General features: G+C 33.7%; 1 protein-coding gene across 1 annotated transcript in view; it reads right to left on the minus strand.

Annotated features, from left to right (window-relative positions):
- The window catches only part of CNTLN (centlein), a 275,134-nt gene that overhangs the window by 110,587 nt on the left and 140,641 nt on the right, over positions 1 to 23,906 (minus strand). The window contains exons 9-12 of the mRNA XM_054727420.1: positions 15,072 to 15,248; positions 13,145 to 13,270; positions 6,868 to 6,989; positions 5,465 to 5,581 (exon numbers count right to left, since the gene is read on the minus strand). Of these exons, the coding sequence (XP_054583395.1) occupies positions 5,465 to 5,581; positions 6,868 to 6,989; positions 13,145 to 13,270; positions 15,072 to 15,248 (542 nt within the window). The remainder of the gene's footprint in view (positions 1 to 5,464; positions 5,582 to 6,867; positions 6,990 to 13,144; positions 13,271 to 15,071; positions 15,249 to 23,906) is intronic.

Raw genomic sequence — 23,906 nt, forward strand, 5'->3', positions numbered from 1 at the left:
TCAATAGATTTAGCACAATTTAAATCAAGATTCCGACATTGTTTTGATAGCTGCAGCTATTTTTCCTTACCTATTTTTGTAGCTAAAACTTATATGGAAAAGGAAAGAAAAGCCATAACAATTTTGAAAAAGAATAAAGCTATTTGACTCACACTAAGTTTAAGACTCCTGTTGGGAATGTCTAGAAAGCTACAGTAATCAAGACAGTGTGGTGTTCACTAAAGTTTAGGGATTCACATTAATGGAAATAAATAAAATTTGCAATAGGCTGACAGAAAATATATTCAGTTAGTATTTGACAGTTACAAAGGCAATTCATTAGAGAAAAGGTAGTCTTTTCAAAAGTGATGTTCATACTAATGGACAAAAATTTGCAAAAAATATAAAATAAACTTCAATCTGTAATTTACAACTTATACAAATATTAGCTCAAAATGTATCACAGAGGTAAATATAAAACTTTTCAAAGAAAACGTGGGAGAAAATACTTATTATCTCAGGTCAGAAAAACAGTTATTAGAGATAACATCAAAGCTATGATCCATAAAAGAAAAAAATTATTAAGTTGAGCATGAAAATGAAAACTTTTGTCCTGTAAAAGACACTGTTAAGAGAATGAAAAGGTAATCTATATTGTGGGAGAAAAAATTTACAAATCACATATTTGATTAAGGACTTATATTAAGACTATATAAAAAACCAAGATCATTTAATTGATTTAATAATTATCAGCTCTTAATGAGCAAAAATTTTGAACAGAAACTCATAAAAAAGATATAAAGACAGCACATAAGCATGTGAAAAATTATCAATACCATTAGCCATTCAGGAAATGCAAATTAATATCACAATGAGATACTAATGCACTAAAAAAAATAATGACAACACTAAATGCTGATGATTAGAGCAACTTGATCCATATGCATCCTGGTGGGAATGAAAAATGGTATAGCCACTCTGGAAAACAGTTTGGAAGTTTCTTATCCTATCTAATAAAAGAGTAATATGCAAATTAACTGTCACTCTAAGACACAAGATGGCTGCCCCCATGTGGTCAAAGATGGCTGCCCCCATGTGGACACAAGATGGCAGCCACAAGATGGCCTGCAAGGGAGGGCAGTTGTGGGCAGTTAGGGGTGACCAGGCCAGCAGAGGAGGGTAGTTGGGGGTGACCAGGATGGCAGAGGAGGGCAGTTGGGGGAAACCAGACCAGCAGGGTAGGGCAGTTGGGGGGCACCAGGCCTGCAGGGGAGGGCAATTGTGGGCGATCAGGCTAGTAGGGAGGGCAGTTAAGGGTGACCGGGCCAGCAGAGGAGGGCAGTTCGGGGAGACCAGGCCAGCAGGGGAGGGCAGTAGGGAGGAACAAGGCCTGCAGGGGAGGGCAGTTGGGGGGGGACTAGGCCTACAGTGGAGGGCAGTTATGGGGGACCCAGGCCTGCAGGGGAGGACAGTTGGGGGGGACCCAGGCCTGCAGAGGATGGCAGTTGGGGGGGACCAGGACTGCAGGGGAGGGCAGTTTTGGGCGATCAGGCCAGCAGGGAGGGCAGTTAGGGGTGACCGGGCCAGCAGAGGAGGGAAGTTGGGAGAGACCAGGCCAGCAGGGGAGGGGAGTTGGGGGGAAGCAGGCCTGCAGGGGAGGGCAGTTGGGGGGGGGGGGCCCAGGCCTGCAGGGGAGGACAGTTGGGGGGGACCCAGGCCTGCAGAGGATGGCAGTTGGGGGGACCAGGACTGCAGGGGAGGTCAGTTTTGGGCGATCAGGCCAGCAGGGAGGGCAGTTAGGGGTAACCAGGCTGGCAGAGGATGGCAGTTGGGGGGGACCAGGCTTGCAGGGGAGGGCAGTTGGGGGGGCAGGCCTGCAGGGGAGGGCAGTTAGGGGTGACCAGGCTAGCAGGGGAGGGCAGTTTGGGGCAATCGGGCTGGCCGGGGAGCAATTAGGCGATGATCAGGCTGGCAGGCAGAAGTGGTTAGGGGCAATCAGGCAGAGATAGGTGAGCGTTTGGGAGCCAGCAGTCCTGGATTGTGAGTGGGATGTCCAACTGCCTGTTTACGCCCGATCCTGGTGGGATCAGGCCTAAACGGGCGGTCAGACATCCCTCAAGGGGTCCCAGATTGGAGAGGGTGCAGGCTGGGCTGAGAGACCCCCCCCCATGCACGAATTTCATGCACCGCGCCTCTAGTAGTTATATATGCGCTGACCATATATCAGTAATGCAACTAAGAATATTTCCCTTAAAAAATCAAAAAGTTATTCTCATGCAAAAACCTATATATAGCAGGTCTATTCATAATAAAAAAAAAGAAAGAAAAACAGGAAAAGATCCAAATGTTCTCCAGGATATAAATAAATTCACTTTGTAACATCCATACAAGAGAATACCATTTAGCCATAAAAAGGAACAAACTGGATGAACCAATATGAATGAATCTCAAAAGCATTTTGCTGAGTGAAAGAAGCCAGTCTCAAAAAGGTAAAGCTTATATAATCCCATGCATAAGGCATTCTGAAAAAAGGCAAAGCTATTGTGAGGAAGAATAATTCAGTGGTTGCCAGGAGTTAGGGATTTGACTACAAAAAGGCAGAAAAAGGAAATACTTTTGAAGTAATGGAACTAGTTCGTATCCTGATAGTGGTGTTACTCAAATCTATTGTATAAATATAAATATAGATATAAATATAAATTTATACACTCTATGTGTTATAACTCATAACACTATATGCTAAAAAATTCACCTATTATATATAAATTTTTAAAAAGCAAATAAATTCTTTCCTCATTATAAACAAATTTTAATGAATAAAATATTTACATTTGTAAGTCTTGTTCCACTATAATACTTTTAGTTTTATTTTAACACTAGAGGCCCCGTGCATGAAATTCATGCACAAGGGGCGGGGGGTGGGTCCCTCAGCCCAACCTGCACCCTCTCCATTCTGGGAGCCCTCAGGGAATGTCCTACTGATGGATTAGGCCCGCTCCCCATGGTTCCCTGCTCTCTGTGGACCCGCCTGCTTGATGCTGCCACAGGCCCTGGTATCTGCTCTCTGCGGGGGGCCTGCAGGTTCCTGCTGTCTGCTCGCTGTGGGGGCCCTGCTATCTGCTCTTGGCAAGGGGCCTGCTTGTCCCTTGCTGCGGGGAGGACTAAAAGTACTGAGGGACTCCGGTGGGGCTGAGGGGACTGGGCACCGCCATCTTGTGGCTATGGGCGCCTCCATCTTTGTGACTGAGTGACAGTCAATTTGCATATTCCCTCTTTGTTAGATAGGATCATATTTCATTTGAACATTTAATACTGAACATTTTTCCAAGGACATTCCTTGAGATTAGAGAGTGTCTAATACTCTCATTTCATTCACCTAGCAGTGTACCTGTCACAGAGCAGTAGCTCAAATATACTCGTTAACTAAAATAAATGTTTCACAAAATAACTCAACCCTCCCCCAACAAAGCACTACTATATAATTTAAAGTTTATATCAGTTATTTATCATTCTTTAAAGTTTATTAACCCAAATTTCACTATGTTTAACTAAGTTAATACTGACATTTACAAATGGCTATCACAAATGAATTTAAACAGATTTCAGGAAGGAAAAATTCCACACTTTTAGTAATGACTCTTAGCATTTAATTCAAAGAGCTACCTGTAACATACACACATTGCTGAATGAACAGAATGTTCTAACAGTTCTCTAACTTTCTTAAACAGGACTTATTATTTTTTCTTTAGTTCTATTTCATTAATGAATAAAATATACCTCAAATAATCCCCACTTATAGCTAAACTCTGTCTGAAGTCTTCTTGAATAGACTAGATTTTGCAACTAAGTAGATCAGGTCTTCTCCACCTAATTCAAAATTAACTTTCATTTATGTAGACAAAAAGAACACTAAAGATTACCAGAGAAAGAATTGATATGTACTACAATATGGATAAATATTAGGAAAACATTATGCAGAGTGAAAAGAGGCTAGTCACAAAGGAACAAAAGTTGTATAATTTCATTTATATGAAATGTCCAACATAGCAAATCTATAGATACAGAAAGTAGATTAGTGGTTACATAGGGCTGGTAGTTGGAGGGAATGGTGAGTGGAAGAATTGGGGAGATCACAGCTAAGTGGTGTTGGGATTTTAGGGGGGCTTAATGAAAATCTTCTAAAATTTATTGTGATGCACAACTCTTCAAATATACTAAAAGCTATTGAACTATTCACTTTATATAGTGAATTATATGTCTTATGAATTATAACTCAATAGCGCTATTAAAATTATCAAGGAATGTTTCTGGGACAAATCTATAAAATGATTTTCAAGATAAGAGACTATTATTAGCATCGAGAAATTAGCACTAATAGAGTGTAGTACACTTTAAGCGGTAATTGGAAGTATACATTTAAATCTGATATGATCATTTGTTCAAATGTTTACAATTACACAGAAAAGATAGTAATCTAAAGTTACATGTGTTATTATATAGTATATAAGATTTTGACTTATAGCTAAGAAAATTCAATATTTAATTATATTATGCCACACATAATGCTATATTTTAGTAATCTAAAAAATATCCAAACTTTCCCCAAAACTGCATGCTCTGAATATCAAAAATTAACTCTAAATGAGAAAATAGTTAAATAGCAAAAGAGCTAATTATGTTGTTCTATCTCCTTTTTGTTTAAAAAAAAAGTGTTCTTTTTTTTTTCCAAGCTGAATATAATAGCCTGTGAATTATAAGATCAAGGAAGCAAACTGTATGTTTTCTAAAATATGAGAATCCTTCATCAAGTTTTATACTTAAGGCAGCTAAAAGACCTATGTGAGGGATCAGCATTAAGCCCAAAGGACAGGCAGTGCACAACAAGAAAGAAAGCAATTCCCTAGTGTCTTTTGCAGGTCACTACCAAGGACCATGTTAGCAGATACATACCAGACCCTTAACAGGCAGTTCTGCTGCTACCAGTAATTAGCTTGGACAGCTCTGGCTCCAAGAGTAGCAGCAAGGCTACACCATAATGAGCTCAACTGGGATTAGCAGGACAGGGCAGGGAACCAAGAGAGCTCAGGCATTCTGCACTGCGTATGTATCTAGGAGATCAAACAAGGATGGCTGGCTAGGTTATCCCCTCTCCACCTCATTCCAAAAATGAAGCACGGCAGTGTCTAAAATACAGGCTAATGAAGAGCGACACCTCCAACAGATGAGAGCCACTTTAATTAACACAATCCCTAGATCATATTATATAGTTACAGCTAGAGCTAGCTAATGTGCAACTTGTTATTGCATTATACATATATATTTTACAAACTAGTTCTTTTTAACATTTTTATTGGCCTAAAAAAGATGATTTCATTTCCAAATTTTCTAAGGCATTTCTCTCAGGGCCTTTAATTCACAAAAACTTTCTCCCAAATATTTATTCTAAGCCCATATTGTTAAAAGAAAAAAAAAAAAAGAAACTCACTTTTGAATCATTAGCTCCTGGTTTTCCCTTTTGAAATAGGCCAGTTCATTCCATACAGCATCGGAATCTTCTTGTCGAAGTTGTTGGGGATCTGCTCTCTTTATTTTAAAAATAGGACTGAAATCAGAAAAATAAAGTTGCTTTTTTCCTTAACATATTCAAAGTGCAATAAAAATCCATATAAATATTCCCTAAATTTTAAAAATATCTATTGACCAAACATCTAATTCAAGCTCACTATTTATGGAATGAATTCCCTAAAACCTAAGTATATAGAAATTAAAATCCTGTATCATAATTTCCTAAAAAGTTAAACTGTTATTGTGGAAAGCAAACTTTCAAGCAGATACATGATATTCTATTTTTCTCATTCATTCCACTAGTAATAAAACATACATTGTAAGACTATCACAGTTTCTAAAAAAGGCTATACTCAATCAAGCTATTATCAGTGAATATGGGAGAAAGTAGTTTTCACACTTCTAGTGACTACTAGAAAGTTAGGTGAGCATCTAAATTATTTTATCACTGCTTTACTGACAAGCAATATGAAACATTTTCCATTCTTCAAAGGAAGAAAATTAGATGTGACAATTAGATCTACAAAACATGCCAAATGCACTTTATGTTTTCATTTTCTGTACATAAACTCTTCGTTTTTATTTTGTAAAAGTGCTGTACTGGCCAATTTAGAAATAGTATTTCTCTATAGAATAGACCAATGTGTACCATCAACACAGCCCTAAAGGATCCATCTCAAAAGATGAGAGGGAAGTAGATTTTCTGTACTCATTCAGTCCTTTGCCCTTTGTTGATACTGTTAACAGGGGAGTCACTTATGACTAACCAACATCTGAACACCTGTTCAAGAGCAATTGAACTGAGACCTCCAATTCATTCAGATAAGCTGCAGAACAAACTGATGGATAGTAAAGATTTTCAAATTACATACTAAGTTTAATTAGTTTTAAGATAGTTAACTATATATGTGTGAACTTCATATTTCTCTGTCTTTCAATTAAAACTTAAATACTTTTTGAGTAATAAATATTGTAACACCAATATTTATTTAAAATAGTTTTCAATCAGATAAATATGAACAATGAACAATTTTTGCCTTAAGTTATAGCATTTATTAAGCTACACCAATGAAGTAAAAATGTATATAAGAATTCATAATTACTTATGCTAATGATTTCTGCAAATGATAGAAAAACCTGTAGTTATTGCTAGCATATTTCTCTGTTTCCATTTATTATATTCTCTATTTAAAAATTCACAATAAAGATTTAACTAACAAATAATTTATTTAAAATCAAACAAAAGCCATTAAAACACTTATATGATGCTATTCCATCCCATTTAATATTTAGGGAAATGCCTTTACGAGCTATGTAACTCACATGCCACTGCCTTCTTCCCACTGTTTTAATTGCTCTTTTACTGCCCTGTAGTTGGTCTGTAACATCTGTAGCCTTTCCTTGCGTTTTTCATGGGCATCTCTTAGCTCATCATTTTCTTGGCTCTATAGAACACAAAAAAAGCAAGCACACAAGTCTGAAGTAAGTATTAGCATAACGTTACACATAAAAGGTTTCCTATCAAAATATGAAATTTAGAATAAAATAATATATAAATATGAATGAATTTATACTACTTATGTAATTTAAGGAAAAAAACATTCCTAAAGTCACAGGATTGCTTGATAAATTTGACTTTCATTGATTTTTTTAAAGCTGATTAAGTAATTTCAAAGATTTGCTATCAAATTTTCTTTCCCTGTTGTTAATACATACAAATATTTATTAAGCCAATCTTATAGATGTTTTATTTTTCAACAAAAGGATTTGTCTATATATTAACCTGATTAGTTTGTTAATTATAAGTGCACATATAATTTATATAAGTGACTTTAATATTCTTCAGCCCATGTATTCATGATTAGTCTGTTATAAGGCACAATAATTACACAAGAGGAAGAAAATCAGTTTGGACCTATGCTAGGAGTAGTACAGGTTAGCCTTTTGGGTTGTACCATGAAGAACTAAAATGGGAAAGCTGGATTTAGTACTCTTGAAGAGGTCATGAAATAGACAAACAAACACTACTCAGTTAAACAATTGTCTTAAATAAAGCACACATGACAAATCTTTATTTTTAGATATAACCACAAAATGAACTTATAACGGCCAAATTTTCAATTCAGAGGATATATTTATAATACTTATGAGAACTATGTTTCTCAAAGTAAAGTGAGTAAATTCTTGAGTTTTTTTACCCTTGAGAATTTCAAATTTGTTTTTTAAGCTCTCATATTTCTGTATGAAGGAACTTGTATACTTATTTAGCGAGGTCAAGAGGTACTCTCTAATAGTATAGTGAGGTTAGATAGTAGGCACATGGCAGTCAGAAAGATCTGAATTCCATTCCTGAAGCTTTCTCCTGTTAGCTGCATGCATAATCTTAAGAACACTATATAAATTAATTTCATTTCTTTTTCTGTAAAATATACAAGGAGAGAGATTTAAATTATGACGACTAAATTAATTGAGCACTGTGATTGCCCTACAGAGGCACAAAGCATAACTCAGCTTCCTTAAGGCTCTTATCATTTGGAAGCCAAATTCACTGTTTCCTTGAGTATCTATTTCTCTTATCAATAGTAAGATAATAGAGAGTTTGCATTATTTTATTGCAATTCTACCTGTCTCAATTAGTATAGCTCTTTTTTCATTCTACTTCGAATAAATGTCTAGGAGGATAACTTCAGTAATTCTATTAAGTAGTTATTAGGAAGTATTTGAGTCCTTTGTGTACCAAGTGCTAAAAAGTAACATGGTTTATATCATAGTTAAAAATCCTGGCTCCTGAATTCATTTTTGTTCATTTCAACTTAAGAACCATATATTAAGAGGCTAAATACAGGGTGTTAAGTGCTGATAGGAGTTGAAGTCCTTTAGCCTCTCACCACTCTGCCTGTCCCCCCTGGGGCTTCACCACATTATTCGCTTTGTCCAGGGACTATGCATATATGCATATACCATATATTCTTTGGTAGCTCTCTTCTAATCCTCCCCAAACGCCTCCCCTCTGAGATCTGTCAGTCTGTTCCATTTATTCATGCCTCTGGTCCTATTTTGTTTGTCAGTTTATTTTGTTCTTTAGATTCCACATATAAGTGAGATCATGTGATAGCTGTCTTTCTCTGACTGGCTTATTTTGCTTAGCATAATAATCTCCAGGTCTACTCAGGCTGTCGAAATGGATAAAGACTTCCTTTTTTTTTTTTTATAGCCGAGTAGTATTCCATTATGTAAATGTACCACAGCTCTTTTTTCCTAGAATGTTTATATAATTCTTATTAAATTATTAAAATCTAAACTATTTAAAATGAAATCAAGTTAGAGATTTGATAAATCAATTTCATGGATATAATATATAATAATTATTTTAACTAAAGGTTCATCCATTAATTTGTGCTTTGATAATGCTAATATTCAACTGTAATACATGGGTTAAATTAATCCTACAGACTATTGTTCCTTTAGCCTACTTCAAAACAGACAGTAAAGTCCTGGCCAGGTAGTTCAGTTGGTTGGAGCATCGTCCCGTACACCAAAAGGTTGCAGGTTCGATTCCCAGTCAGGGCACATACCTAGGTTGCAGGTTCAATCCCAGGTCAGGGAGCATATGGGAAGCAACCAATCAATGTTTCTCTCTCACACTGATGTTTTTCTTTCTTGCTTTCTCTCTCAAAAATCAATAAACACATCCTGTTATAAGGATTTATAACATAAAAATGTTATATAAATATAACCTAGTTAGCTATATAGATTATATATAGTTCAAATAAAAGTTTTTCTTATTTTACTACAAGAACAGATATATATCAGTCAAAAGTTTTATATATCTCAAAATAAATGTTTATAAAGAATAATCAAAATTCTTTTTTATAATATTCTAAAAAATACAAGTTAAGTGTAGTTTGGATTATGATTATTTAGGTCCCATTTTTACTTATAATAGCTTAAGTCAAAACAATTGCAATTCAGTTGGGAATTATTATCCCCGAAGTTCTTATAACAAAATCAAGTATAAGGAATAAAAAATATATGTAACATCACTAATTACTACATTTTCCTAAGAGGACACACAAAAACATGCAATGGACAGTCACTGAATTAAATCCACTTATTAGATCATTCAATAAAACATTTACTGAATACCTTTTATGTATTTTGCAATTAAACTAGCTAAACTAGAGGCTCTAACTTCTATGTTTAACTTCTATGTACAAACAAGTCTAAATAACTAAAACATTAGAAAATAGGAAAGTTGTATCAACTGACTTTCTTCAATGATATATGCAATTTTAGTTTGAGTTCATAAGAATAGAAGGATTCTTAATCTAATCTTCCAGTTGAACAAAGGCTCCTTGACAGGCATAAGACAAACTGAGAGTATAAACACTGTTAATGAAACAGTGGCTCAATCTTCAGGGAATGAGAGTAGGGTTAGTAAAAAGTTTTTTTTTTTAACTTTCATAAAATGCAAGTATTGCATGGATGTTTAATTTCAGCAGAATGTATAAAGTTCATAAATATGAGAGCATTAAAAAATAACACAAAACTATAATCAGAAGATATATTGATGTTATTAAATGTCATAGAAAAGTACTAATGGAATCAAGTTGCCAAATGCATGTAAGCTAGTAGAGCAGAGATTCATGGTATTTGTGATCTCAAGGATAGTATGAATTTCATAAAGCTCTGATGCATTGCTTTCCAAATTATACTTTGTAAGTTGTTAGTTCACTACATTCATGAAGTCAGGATTTGAAAATGGATGGGATTTTTGTAATAGATTTCATTGCTTCTATTACTGTTGGCTCTTTTATTAGAACACTGGACACCCATCTTGAAAACTTGTACAACTAGCCACAAAAGAAAACTGAGCAAGAGAGTGTGTTAATATTTTTACAAAACTCAAAACTAGTATTAAAATAATATGCATGACTTACAGCTGATCTAATAAAGACCATCATTTCAATGTATCAAAGTGTATATATGTAAATTAAAAAGCACCCTGGGCCCAATCATTCTCCTTAGAATTGCTTTACAATACAGGTTTTGTTTACCCACTTCTTTTGTTATATGCACTTGATTACAGTACCCATTTTTGGCAACTCTTTTACTCCTTTAAAATAAGAAATTCTTCCCTACTAAATGATGACATGCAAAAAAATATTGCTCCCATTTTTGCCTTATCTTGCTAATCTGTGACAGAAAACATACATTTGAAATTCATGATTATCATAAATGAACTTGAAAAAGAAATATAGAAAAAGTATAGATGAAAAATAAATGGTCTGAAAATCAATGTTACTTTGAAAAATAAACTTGAAGCCTCATGCAAGAGACCTGTTATTAGCTAAAAGAAATAAATTAGTAGAATGCTACTGAGACTTTCTGAAATAAGAAATTAAAGAGGTGGAGGAGAATAGCTCTAAAAATGTTGGAATTGCTCTTTTCCTTCCTGCCAAAGACAAGGGACACAGAATACTAGGGGCAAATGAGTGGAGATCCTCTACTACTAAATGGGATATTTTATGGTTCGTTTTATGTGCCAACTTCATTGCCTAGATATTTGGTTAATCATTATTTTTGGGTGTATCTGTGAGGGTGTTTATGTATGAAATTAACATTTAAACTAGCAGAGTAAAAAAGCAGATTGCTCTGCCCAGCCGGTATTGCCTAATGGTTGAGCATCAACCTATGAACCAGGAGGTCACGGTTCCATTCAGGCTCAGGGCACATGCCTGGGTTGTAGGCTTGATCCCCAGTATGGGGCATGCAGGAGGCAGCCAGTCAATGATTCTCTCTCTGTGTGTCCCTCTGAAATCAATAAAAATATATATTTTTTAAAAAGCAGATTGCCCTTTGTAATGCGGTGGGCTTCATCCAATCCATTAAAGGCCTGAATAGAATAAGACACTGAGTAAGAAAGATTTCTTTCTCTCTGCCTGACTGTCTTTGAGCTGGAACATAGAGCTCCTGCCCTCACACTCAAACTTGGACGGGGACTGGAACTTACACCATCATCTCTCCTGGTTCTCAGGTCTTTGGACAAGACCGGACCTATTCCATTGGCTTTCCTGGATCTCCAGCTTAATGACTGTAGATCTTGGACTTCTCAGACTTCATAATAACATGAGCCAACTCTTTATAGTAAATCATTGTCTCTCTCTTTATATATACATCTCTATCTTTTAGAATAATGATGTCTCATTCAGGAAGATTAAAGGGTTATAACCTATTGGTTTTGTTTCTCTGTAGAATCCAGATTAATACAGGATAGAAGCCGTGATATGTGAATTTCAAGAACTATGCAAGAGGAAAATGATAAACTGACTTCCTAAACATGCCCATATATCCTGTAATACCCAAATGTTGACACTAAAACACTAGATTTATCTAATCATTCAGCATGTTCTTATCTAGAGAAAGGATCTTAGTGATAGAAAGTCATCTTTTCTCCTATTGTATAAGTGACTAGCACTTTGCTTGACTAACTGCATTGCTTAATAAGTTCTGGAGTAAACAGATAAATAGGCAAATAACTCCAGGCATACAAAATTAAGTAAGCTAACTGCTAACAAGCTGAGGTCATAATCCGATTATTTTATTTTGGGCAGAAAAAATAGATAATAATTTTCCTTTATTTGAGAACAGTTTAACTCGGAATAAATATAAATTAACACAATGTTTAGTGAAAAGGCAAAAAAAATATTAATTGTAGCCATGCCTAACTATACCTCTAAACCATATTTTGTTCTAGACTATATATAATGTAAATCAAACCTTTTTCTCCCTAAGAGTAATCTATATTATATGACAAAGAATCTAAGCTTTAAATGTGTTAGACTAATCATATGTAAGTTGGGCTTGTCATAGAATATCATAAAACTATTTGAGAATCAATTAAGTGGCAAAATCTCAAATAGTGCAGGCCTTCAGGTAGTAGTAAATGAAGAATGACAAGATTAGCCATATTAAAATCTCAGAAAAATAAAAGTCCTCAATTAACATTGATTCAATATGCACAACCAACTTCTTCTGAGAAATAGAATTCAGAGTATAACTTGGAAAGTATAAACTCTCAAAGATAAGCTGAAAGGTATATACTTCTTAAACACTGGTAGAATGCCAATTCTAATGTCACATATTCTAAAACAAATTCAATTGAAATGGAAAAAATAATGTATATTTATTTACCATTTTGACTATGTAATGTTTCTGTAAAGGACACTAAGTGGCCTGAGCTAAGTTGTATAGTTTCTAACCCACTTGTCTTCTTGTTTATCTTATATAAAAAAGCACAAGAAATTGCTTTTTAGTTGCTATAGTTCTATTTTTTCCTCTGAGAAACTATAATAAATGTATTTCCAATATTAAGCCAAAATATTCCCAAATAATTTTAAAGTGATAGTTTTCAAATAGCATTTTTTATTACTTTATGATCCTCAGAAATATTAAAACAAGACTAACTGATCACACATTTTTATACATATATTTAAATTCAGGGAAGATAAATGATAAGCAGTAATTTGTGAAATGAATGTTTACTTTTTCTATCTTTACCTTTGTAAGGTTATTACTAAAGGAATGATTTAATGTTCACCTTTAGTTGTAGTGCCTTCTCTAAGTTTTCAATCTTTCTTTCAGCTTTTCTCAGCTTCTTTAGCTCCTCTGAGTCTGTGAAAGAGCTCTTTGGGGACAAAGACCTTGAACGTTTCACAGGTGGTTCCTCGAGAATAAAACAAGGACATGGTTGAACTAGTTGGAACACTGGATTATGAAAGACATGCAAAATTCAAGAACATGTAATTTTGAATACTAATAATGAATTATAAAAAAAAAAAATCCTGCATGGAATACCAGAGAAATAACAAGCGGAATTACCACAGTGCTACTGCTAAAGGTTTCTCTGTGACTCGTTAATGAGAATATTCATTTACATTTACATTGTTTCTTTCAGAATAATGATGTCCCATTAGGGAAGACTAAAGGGTTATAGACTCAGAAATGCAAGAAACCTCATTACAAAGGAGGGGATAGAGGCTGGTCTAATTGCTCTATAAGGGTCCAAGGTTACACTTGATAGGACAACCAGAAACAAGAGGGAAAGGATTTTTTCCCCTTTGAAATAGTTTAACACACTGTGAAGTTGAAGGAACAATATGCTTGAGGAATATAAATACAACAGACAGTAGATCTTATACCGTAATGACCATATGGTCATTAACTATAATGTGGCTAACTAGAGACATGAATGTGTGTTTATATTATGTACAGCTTCATATACCAATCTGGAGAAGGAATATGTAAAAGCAACTATTAAGCTGAGCAACATATTGTTCATACTTACTGAATATCCTTATGAAAGAAAAAAAATTTTGTTAAAAATATGCCTCTTGTTTTCTTGACTTTTGTTAAAAGCAATGAAACAGCAAGTCAATGCATTTTTAAACTTCAGCAATAAAGCAAGTAACCAAATTAGGTCCTGTAATGTTTTCTTTCAATTTTAGGAATGTCTTATTTCACTTAAATAATGCTCAATGCCATGAAAGTACTCCAAAATTGCAAGAAACATAAAATACAGTTATGCTTAAATAAAAAAAGTACATACATCATACATATATACATAAAGCTCATTTTTTCTGAAAATTACTAACATTAGAGGGAATAAATAAAAGTACCACAGAAACATGGATCTAATTTTAAATGCTTTCTTTATTCAGATAATTTGTTCTACTCAGGAAAAACTGAAAAGAACCAAAAACAATTATCTTAAAATCATGGCTTACTACTTAATAAAAACATTATTTTCTGTTGCGGAACTAACAAGTATGAGAAAGACATGTCTAAAACTTATTTTTAGGGAAATTTTACTTCAATTTCGTCTAGAAATAACATATTTACAATGTGATATTATGAAGTTTTAATATTAGTCAATGTTCAAAGAATTTTTTGCAGCATAACAGGAATATATAATGAATACTACAAAAAGGGAAACCTGAGACATTAATTGACAACAAATATGCTACAAAATTGTTTATTTTTCACTATTGCTATGCCTTTAAATCTCAGTATTTATAACTGTACATATTAATTTAAATTCCATTTAATATTTTATATTCCACATGGGCAGTATTTAAATATCATTGAATGAAAAAAATTAAGATATCTATTTCTTATAATTAAAATTAGAATATTGAGTTAGTGACTATACCACTTTAAAATTGTTATGTAGATTAATGTATCTAATAAATGCATTTATCTAATCTACAGATAAATTAATATATGAACATTAATTTATTGCAAAACAGGTATAATAACACTAATATATTTCATTAATTAAAGTAGGAATATATATTCAGTCTTTAAAAAGGGAAAACGTTCTTCTCCCAATTATTTTATTGAATGTTTGGCACATAATATTTTTTAAAAGCAGAGAAGTAAATGTGGCTGTTTGTTTTTTTAAGTTTATTGCTTGCACTGCCAACTTCATTCTGACAAATTCACAAAAATGATAAAAATGTCCCTACCTTTTGTTTCCCTTCAACACTTGTCCAGATGTTCTTTTCTGAGGAACCCTGGTTGATCAATCTGTTCTCTGACAGTTTTTCATTTGCTATTTTCAGTCTCTCCTGTAAATACTCAATTTCAGACTTCTGTGACACCATTAAGGTTTCTAAACTCGATAAAGATGGCCGTTGAAATACCTATTTTAAAAAGCATATTTGCAAATACAATTTATATTATTCACATATATGCAAATATTTAAATATAATGTGTCATAATTACTCAGAGAATGAAAATTTCATTTCAATAATAATCTGTAAATCAGCACTAGCTTAACTTCTATCATTCTACAAAACAACCAAAAGACTGTATAAACATTTTCATAAATAATATTGTCATACAGACTTGCAAGAGAAAAAATTTAAAGCATGGTTGCATGATACACACCACTGACTTATAAATTATTTCAAATTTATGATTATACACATATGTATTTCCTCATGAAATACTCAATCCACCATCTGATCATCAAGAGTTATGCAATACCATGGGATCTAAAACTGGAAAAAGGAAACGAATAGTACTATAGGCCTAATTAGCTTTTAATGCATTATAATTTAATAATAACAATTCAAAAAACTCTGAATTGTTAATATAGTTTATAGTATTCTCTTTTGAAATTTATTCTTATGTCTGTCAGATAAATTGCTAATGGTAAGCACCACATTTTAACAACAGAAATCACAGAAACATTAAGCTTGAAGAAACCTGTTCATGAAAACTAGCATTCTGCAAAATTCTATTGCCATCCTAACTGAATATGCTTGAAACATTAAAATCCATGCATATTTGCTATTTCAAATTAACAACTTCATTTACAAAAATAAAATATACTAACTCTTAGTTAAAACTGTTTTTGTTGATTTCAAGCAAAGTCAAATCTTATGATTCTAATATTAATAATATGGATCGAGTATCCCTGAAAATAATTAATATATATATACGTATATATATATATATATATATATATATATATATATATATCATACCTAATAAAATGGTAATATGCAAATTACCATCATTCCGCTACGCCCATGATTGGGCTGGCTGGAGGCGCGGGGGGCGGGACTCAGGGTGGCTGATTGGCTGGCGGTAGGAGCGGGGGGGCGGGGACTCGCGAGTCCCCGACCCCTGCTCCTCCCGCCGGCTTAAATGGCAGGCGCTGCTTAGGCCGGCGCTGCGGAAGACGCTGGTGGCGGAACTCGGGGTGGCTGATTGCGTGGCTGCTGGCACCAGTTTTCCACCAGCAGCAGTTTTCCTCTGGCCACCCGCCCGATCGGAGCGCCTCCCGATCGGAGTTCCTCTCCAGGTGGCCGATAGTGCTGGCGGGAGGCGCTCTGATCTGCGGGTGGCCAGAGGAAAACTGCTGCTGCGGATAACTGGTGCCGGCAGCCAGGTGAAGGAAAAGTCTATTGCACGAAACTTCATGCAACGGGCTCCTAGTGTGTGTGTGTGTGTGTGTGTGTGTGTGTGTGTGTGTGTGTATATATATATATATATATATATATATAGAGAGAGAGAGAGAGAGAGAGAGAGAGAGAGAGAGAGAGAGGGAGAGAGGGAGAGACCCATGTTTCCTAAACGATATTTTCTTTTTTTAAATATATTTTATTGATTTTTTACAGAGAGGAAGGGCGAGGGAGAGAGAGTTAGAAACATCGATGAGAGAGAAACATCAATCAGCTGCCTCCTTCACACTCCCTACTGGGGATGTGCCCGCAACCAAAGTACACGCCCTTGACTGGAATCGAACCTGGGACCTTTCAGTCCGCAGGCCGACGCTCTATCCACTGAGCCAAACCGGTCAGGGCCTAAACGATATTCTTAAAGACTATGAGAAAAATATATATGCCTAACTTTTCTGAACCAAGAATGCGAAATATTACCCTTTTCTGATTTTTTACTACTTTTTTCTTTTTTTCAGGGATTGGCAACATTTTCCTAATTCTAAGCTGTAATTTTTATAATTAGTGGGAGCACCTATCTGTGATTTATACTATTATATTTCCTTTATATATACATTACCTGATTTGTTTCCCAACCTTTATTCTATCATATTACTAAGCTTTTTCCTCAGTCTTGTTCATATATTGTACCTTTACCACACTTAAAATATAATAAAAACTTATTCTATTACCTTGCTTTGAACATCCAATTAAAACACTTTAAGGCTTTCCTTCCAAATTATAAAGGACTTTGCCCAATTTTTTCATCACCCTTTTAATAACTGTATAACTTTGACTTCTTTTATTATTATTCCTATTATGTAACCCAATATATAATGTTTATAAACTATATCATTTTTAGATTATTTTAAATGTTTTCCTTTTTTTTAATTTATTGGGATGACACAGGTTAACAAAATTATCAAGGCTTCAGGTGCACAATTCTACAACACATCATCAGTACACTGTATTGTATGTTCACCACCCCAAGTCAAATCTCTGTCCATCACCATTTGTCCCCACTATAGCCTCCTCTATCTACCGACCCCGTTTCTCCCCCCAGTAATCATATCCTTTTATCGGGATGCCAATCTAAACAATATTCAAAGACTGCCTACTCTTGTCCAGGTTTCATTAAAAAAAAACTATGAAGAATATATCAAATATCCTATCATTTCCAAAGAAATTTTAATGGTTCAAGATCAAACAAAAATTTAGAATAAAAGAGGAAAATATAACTTAATTTATTGGTATATCCAATAAGCAGTCCTGTGTTTTTTAATAAGTGAGTTTTCTAAGTCATCATTAAATTAAAATGCAAAAAACATAAATATTCAGTTAGGAAGCTGCAATGATAAATAATTCAAATATTCATGAAGACATTAAAAATGGTCCATCAGTAGATATTGTCACTATAACAGTAAAAGATTTCATACTTAGGCAGCATTCCTTCGAAAGACCTCAATAACCAATAACAGAACTTTAAAATTTTAAAAAAATACTATTAAAGAAGCAATTTATCATTTTGAGTTTATTTTTTGGTATGGTGTAAGTTGGTGGTCTAGTTTCATTTTTTGCATGTATCTGTCCAATTTTCCCAACACCATTTGTTGAAGAAACTGTCTTGACTCCATTGTATGCTCTTGCCTAACTTTGTGAATATTAATTGAGCATAATGGCTTGGGTAGATTTCTGGGGACTCTGTTCTGTTCCAGTGATCTATATATCTGTTCTTGTGTCAGTACTAGGCTGTTTTGATTACAGTAGTCTTATAGTATAACTTAATATCTGGTATTGTGATCCCTCCAATGCTGCGGCTATTTGGGGTCTTTTTTGGTTCCATATAAATTTTTGGACTGTCTGTTCTAGATCTGTGAAATATGTCATTGGTAATATAATAGGAATTGCATTGAATCTATAGATTGCTTTGCATAGCATGGATATTTTAATGATGTTAATTCTATCAGTCCATGGCACAGTACTTTCTTTCACTTGTTTGTATCTTCTTTATTTTTTCAATGTCCTGTAGTTTTCTAAGTACAAGTCTTTTACCTCTTTGGTAAAGTTTACTCCTAGGTATCTTAATTTTTTTGTTGCTATGGTAAATGGGATTGTTTAGTTTCTCTTTCTGAGATTTCATTATTGGTGTATAAAAATGCCATCAATTTCTGTGTATTAATTTTGTATCCTACTACATTGCCAAATCCCTTTATTAAATCTGGTAGTGTTTTGGTGGTCTTTAGATTTTTCTATGCACAATATCATGTCATCTACAAATAATGACAGTTTTACTTCTTCCATTCCAATTTGGATGCCTTTTATGTTTCCTTCTTGCCTGATCACTGTGGCAAGCACTTTCAGTTCTATGTTGAATAAGATAGGTAAAAGTGGGCATCCCTGTCTTGTTCCTGTTCTTAGGGGAAATGGTTTTAATTTTTGTCCTTTGAGTATGATGTTGGCTGTAGATTTTTCATATATGGCCTTTATTATGTTGATATACCATATGATATACCATACTCTATTCCCATTTTGCTGAGAGTTTTTATCAAAAATGCGTACTAGATTTTGTAGAATTATTTTTATTGATATGTCTATTGATATGATTATGTGATCTTTGTCTTTAAATTTTTTTATGTGATGTATAACATTTATTGATTTGTGAATATTGTACTAGTCTTGCATCCCTGGAATAAATCCTACTTGGTCATCTGTATAATGTATGTAATATATTGCTGGATCTGATTTGCTAATATTTTGTTGAGGATTTTAGCATCTATGTTCATCAGTGATATTGGCCTATAATTCTAAACTCATAATGGATAAAAGACTTAAATGTAAGCCATGAAACCATAAAATCCTCGAAGAAACTATAGGAAGCAAAATCACAGACATCTCTCGCAGCAATATGTTTGCAGACACATCTCCCAGGGCAAAGCAAACTAAGAAGAAAATACACAAATGGGATTACATCAAAATAAAAAAAAGTTTTGCACAGCAAAAAACAAAACAAAACATCAACAAAATGGAAAGAGAACCTACTGTATGGGAGAACATATTTGGCAATGATATATCTGATAAAGGGTTAATATCCAAATTATTTAAGGAACTCATACAACTTAACAAAAGGAAGAAAATCCAATTTAAAAAATGGGCAAAGGCCCTAAATTGACACTTCTCCAAAGTAGAAATACAGATGGCCAAGAGACATATGAAGAAATGCTCAAAGTCACTGATCATCAGAGAGATGCAAATTAAAACGACAAGGAGGTATCACCTCACACCTGTCAGAATGGCTACTATCAACAAATCAACAAATGACAATTGCTGGCAAGGATGTAGAGAAAAGGGGACCCTAGTACACTGCCAGTAGGAATGCAGACTGGTGCAGCCATTATGGAAAACAGTATGGAGTTTCCTCAAAAAAATAAATACGGAACTGCCATTTGACCCAGTAATCCCACATCTAGGAATATATCCTAAGAGACCTAAAACACCAGTCAGAAAGAATATATGCACCCCTATATTGGAAACAGCCCAAATGCCTGAAGTAGAAGTAGATGAGTGGATAAAAAAGCTGTGGTACATTTACACCATAGAATGCTATGCAGCAGGAAAAAAGAAGTATCTCTTACCCTTTGAGACAGCATGGAGGGACCTGGAGAGTATTATGCTAAGCTAAATAAGCAAGTCAGAGAAACACAAGTATCACACGATCTCATTCATATGTGGAATCTAATGAACAACATAAACTGATGAACAAAATAGATCCAGAGGCATAGAAGCATAGAACAGACTCTGAAATTTCAGAGGGAAGGTAGGGGAGGCTGGTTGGGTGGGAAGGGATCAAACAAAGAACTTGTATACATATATACATAACCCATGGACGCAGACAATAGGGTGATGGAGGCCTGGGGTGTGTGTGTGGGGGGGGCTATAACGGTTCAATGGGAGAAAAATATATTACATATGTAATACTTTCTACAATAAAGATTTAAAAAATAAAGTAGTGATTAACACAAATTCACATAGGAGCCAGAAATTTAAATAAATAAGTAAAATCAATTGTGTTGGTTTTGAAATTACAGCTTTAGAATTTGTGCAATAGACACTGTATAAATATTAAATATATAAATATATTCTTTACTCCTATAAGGACACACACACATATATCCCAGTGTATTTTTTAATGTGGTCTTCTCTCCCCTAACCGCCTCTCTCTGGCAGCACACCTTTTATCACTGTCCTAGATATACATACACAGAAGTATTTCAGATTTCTCTTAACACAACCATTTTTTAAAGCATAAGTGAAATGTCACATGACACTCAGCCTTACTTTGAGTGAGTAGAAGGCAATTTGTGTCAGTAGTTATTCTGCTCCAGCTAACTGTTTGCATAGAGGAATGTGACCTACTACTCCCAGGTCTACTAATTTTTCAAAAGAAGCGAGGAATTTGGATTTCTAAGGGAAATCTCCTAATTTTAAAATATTGGCCAGATTCAATTTATGATTACTGTATTTGAAGAACATGGTAGTGAGAGTATAAACTGCTACAAATTTCAAGGGAAATTTTAAAATGTGCATCAACACAAATGAAAATGTATCAAGTATTTAGTTTAGCATTCTAATCATGCTGAGGGTTGATACAGACAAATATAAATGATAAACAAGTGAAATAAGCAAGTCACCAAAGATTATATATAGTGTATAAAAATAGATTTCAGCAAATATGCATTGGAAAAAATGTTATAGTGTTATTTCTGAGAGAAGGGATTATATGTGAATTATTAGTTTCATATTATTAATTTTCTGTAAATAAAAGGAATTAAAGTTCCATATTAAAAAGATAAATATATGACCTGGTTGGTGTGGCTCAGTTGGTTGAGGGCTTTCCCATACACCAAAAGGTTGCCGGTTTGATTCCCAGTCAGGGTACACACTCAGGTTGTGGGTTCAATCCCCAGTTGGTATATGTATAGGAGGCAATTGATCAATGTTTCTCTCTCACATGGATGTTTCTCTCTCCCTTCCTATCTCTCTAAAATCAATAAAATATTTAAAAATAAATGGTAAGTATAGATAGGAAAAATATAAATAAAAGTTGCTCTATAATCTCATCTCTCAAAGTACACTAATGATAAATTTGGGATTGTTACTTAAGACTTAAAAAAGAAGAACAACCATTGTAATTATGCCTTTTAACCTGCTTTTTAAAAAATATATAATTTACTTTTAGAACAATTTTTATAATTACAGGAAAAGTTAGTTCTCCTAAACCTCCCACTCTCACACACCCAGTTTCCCCTATTATGCACCTCTAAAATTAATATGGTACATTAATAAACCAATATTCATACATTATTTTTAACTGAAGTTGATAGCTTATTATTTTTCTAATCTCCTTTTCTGTTCCAGGATCCAATCCATAATACCATAATACATTTAGTGTCAAGTCAGCACCTCTTGACTGTGATAATACTTATTTTTACATCAGTGACAGTTTTGAGTATTATTATTCAGGCATAATTTAAGATGCCCCAGCTATTACAATTTGTCTATATTTTTCTCATGATTAGAATGAGCTTATAAGTTTGAGGGAGGAAGATCACTGAAGTAAAGTGCCATTTTCATCATATCGTATAAAAGGTGCATACTATCAACATAATTTGACTGTTGATACTGACTTTGATCACCTGGCTAAAGTAGTGTCTGTCAAGTTACTCCATTGTTTAAGTGACTCTTTCGTCCCTCATCCATACAATACTCTATTAATCTGCTTTTTAAACTTAACAATCATATGTATAATTATAATAAGTATAATAATATATTTGAGTATATATGTATACCGCCATATATCCTTATTTATCCTTATCTTTTTTAAGTGCTATTTTTACAGGCTTAGTAAAATCAAGACAACCAATCCCCTTTTGTCTGTGGAAGTTTATTCTATCTGTTGCCCTTAAAATCTTATCAAGACAACCAATCCCCCTTGTCTATAGAAGTTTATTGTATTTGTTGCCCTTAAAATCTTAGACTCTTTGAAAAGCTAACTCTTCTTGCTAAGAATTATTAGTATTTTATAAATAAACTATTTTTCTCTAATATCAAAAATCCTGTGCACTTTTCAGTTACAGTATTGGAAGATAATGGTGTGGTGCTAGACCATACTTAATCAGCTGAGAAATGATCAGTGAAGGAGGTGTTAAAATACCTCCAATTGGAACTAATCTCTTTAAACTGACCATTATTAAGGCATAATTACTTTTTCACATTGATCCACATAAGTAATTTTTATCAAAAAGTCCTGTAGAAGATACAGAGTAGAAGGAGAAGGAACAAAAGACTTGAAGTGGTGTGCCAATTACTATATATAAAAATTAAATATCCAATCATGTTGCACTAAATTCAAACATCATTGTATGGCATTAATACACTAGAGGCTGAGGAAATACTGCTTAATAAATAGAAAAAAATCAAAGCTAAAACAGTTGCAAATAATTGTAAGTTCAATTGTTTTGTCTTACTAGTAATTTTAAATTAAATATATTAATTTGTTTCCTACTATAGTAAAATATTAACTAACATTTAGCAAAAATGTATCGAGTTCCTAGCAGTAGGTAAGCATTTTACATACATCATCTCACTTATTTAGGAAATGTATAGATTTCAAACCTGTCAAGACATTATATATTCATTTCAAAATAAAAATATTTTAAAAAGACATGCTACCTCAAAAAAAAAGTTTCTCCCAAAATAATATCTCCCTGAAAATTTAGTAGAGGTTAAACACATATGTATGTTTAAAATTTCTAATATGTGTATATATAAAATATCTAACTTATACACATTACAGCCGCACTTCAATTACATCAGATTTATTGACATCTTAAATGTTCTCTGAAAAATCAACTGAAATCCTCTTGGAAGAAGACAGAATATTAAATATGTTAAAATGTACATATATCTTATCCAAGAGTGTATATATATAAAATTTTCTTTCCATCTAATGTCTGAATCTCTATAAAAACTTGAAATTTTATTTTAAATTGATTTTAGAAATGAAGAAATATATTGCCAATTTATAAAACAAACATTATTAGCTGAATTATCCATAACCTGAAAATGGTTGACTTTAAAAATAATCATATATTCTTTTTTTAAAAAGAAAAATAATATAGAATCAACATGATGTTATATATCAAAATAGTCTTATCACAGAAGTTCATAAATGGAATTACACATACTCACATCTCACTTTTAGAAAGACTACTAAATTGAGTAATAAATGTCTAATGTCAACCAAGTCAGCTCACATTCTTTAAAAAATATATTTGCATTTCTTCTATACAATTA

This window comes from Eptesicus fuscus, chromosome 15 (genome assembly GCF_027574615.1).
Source record: "Eptesicus fuscus isolate TK198812 chromosome 15, DD_ASM_mEF_20220401, whole genome shotgun sequence".
In the NCBI taxonomy this organism is placed as follows: Eukaryota; Metazoa; Chordata; class Mammalia; order Chiroptera; family Vespertilionidae; genus Eptesicus; species Eptesicus fuscus.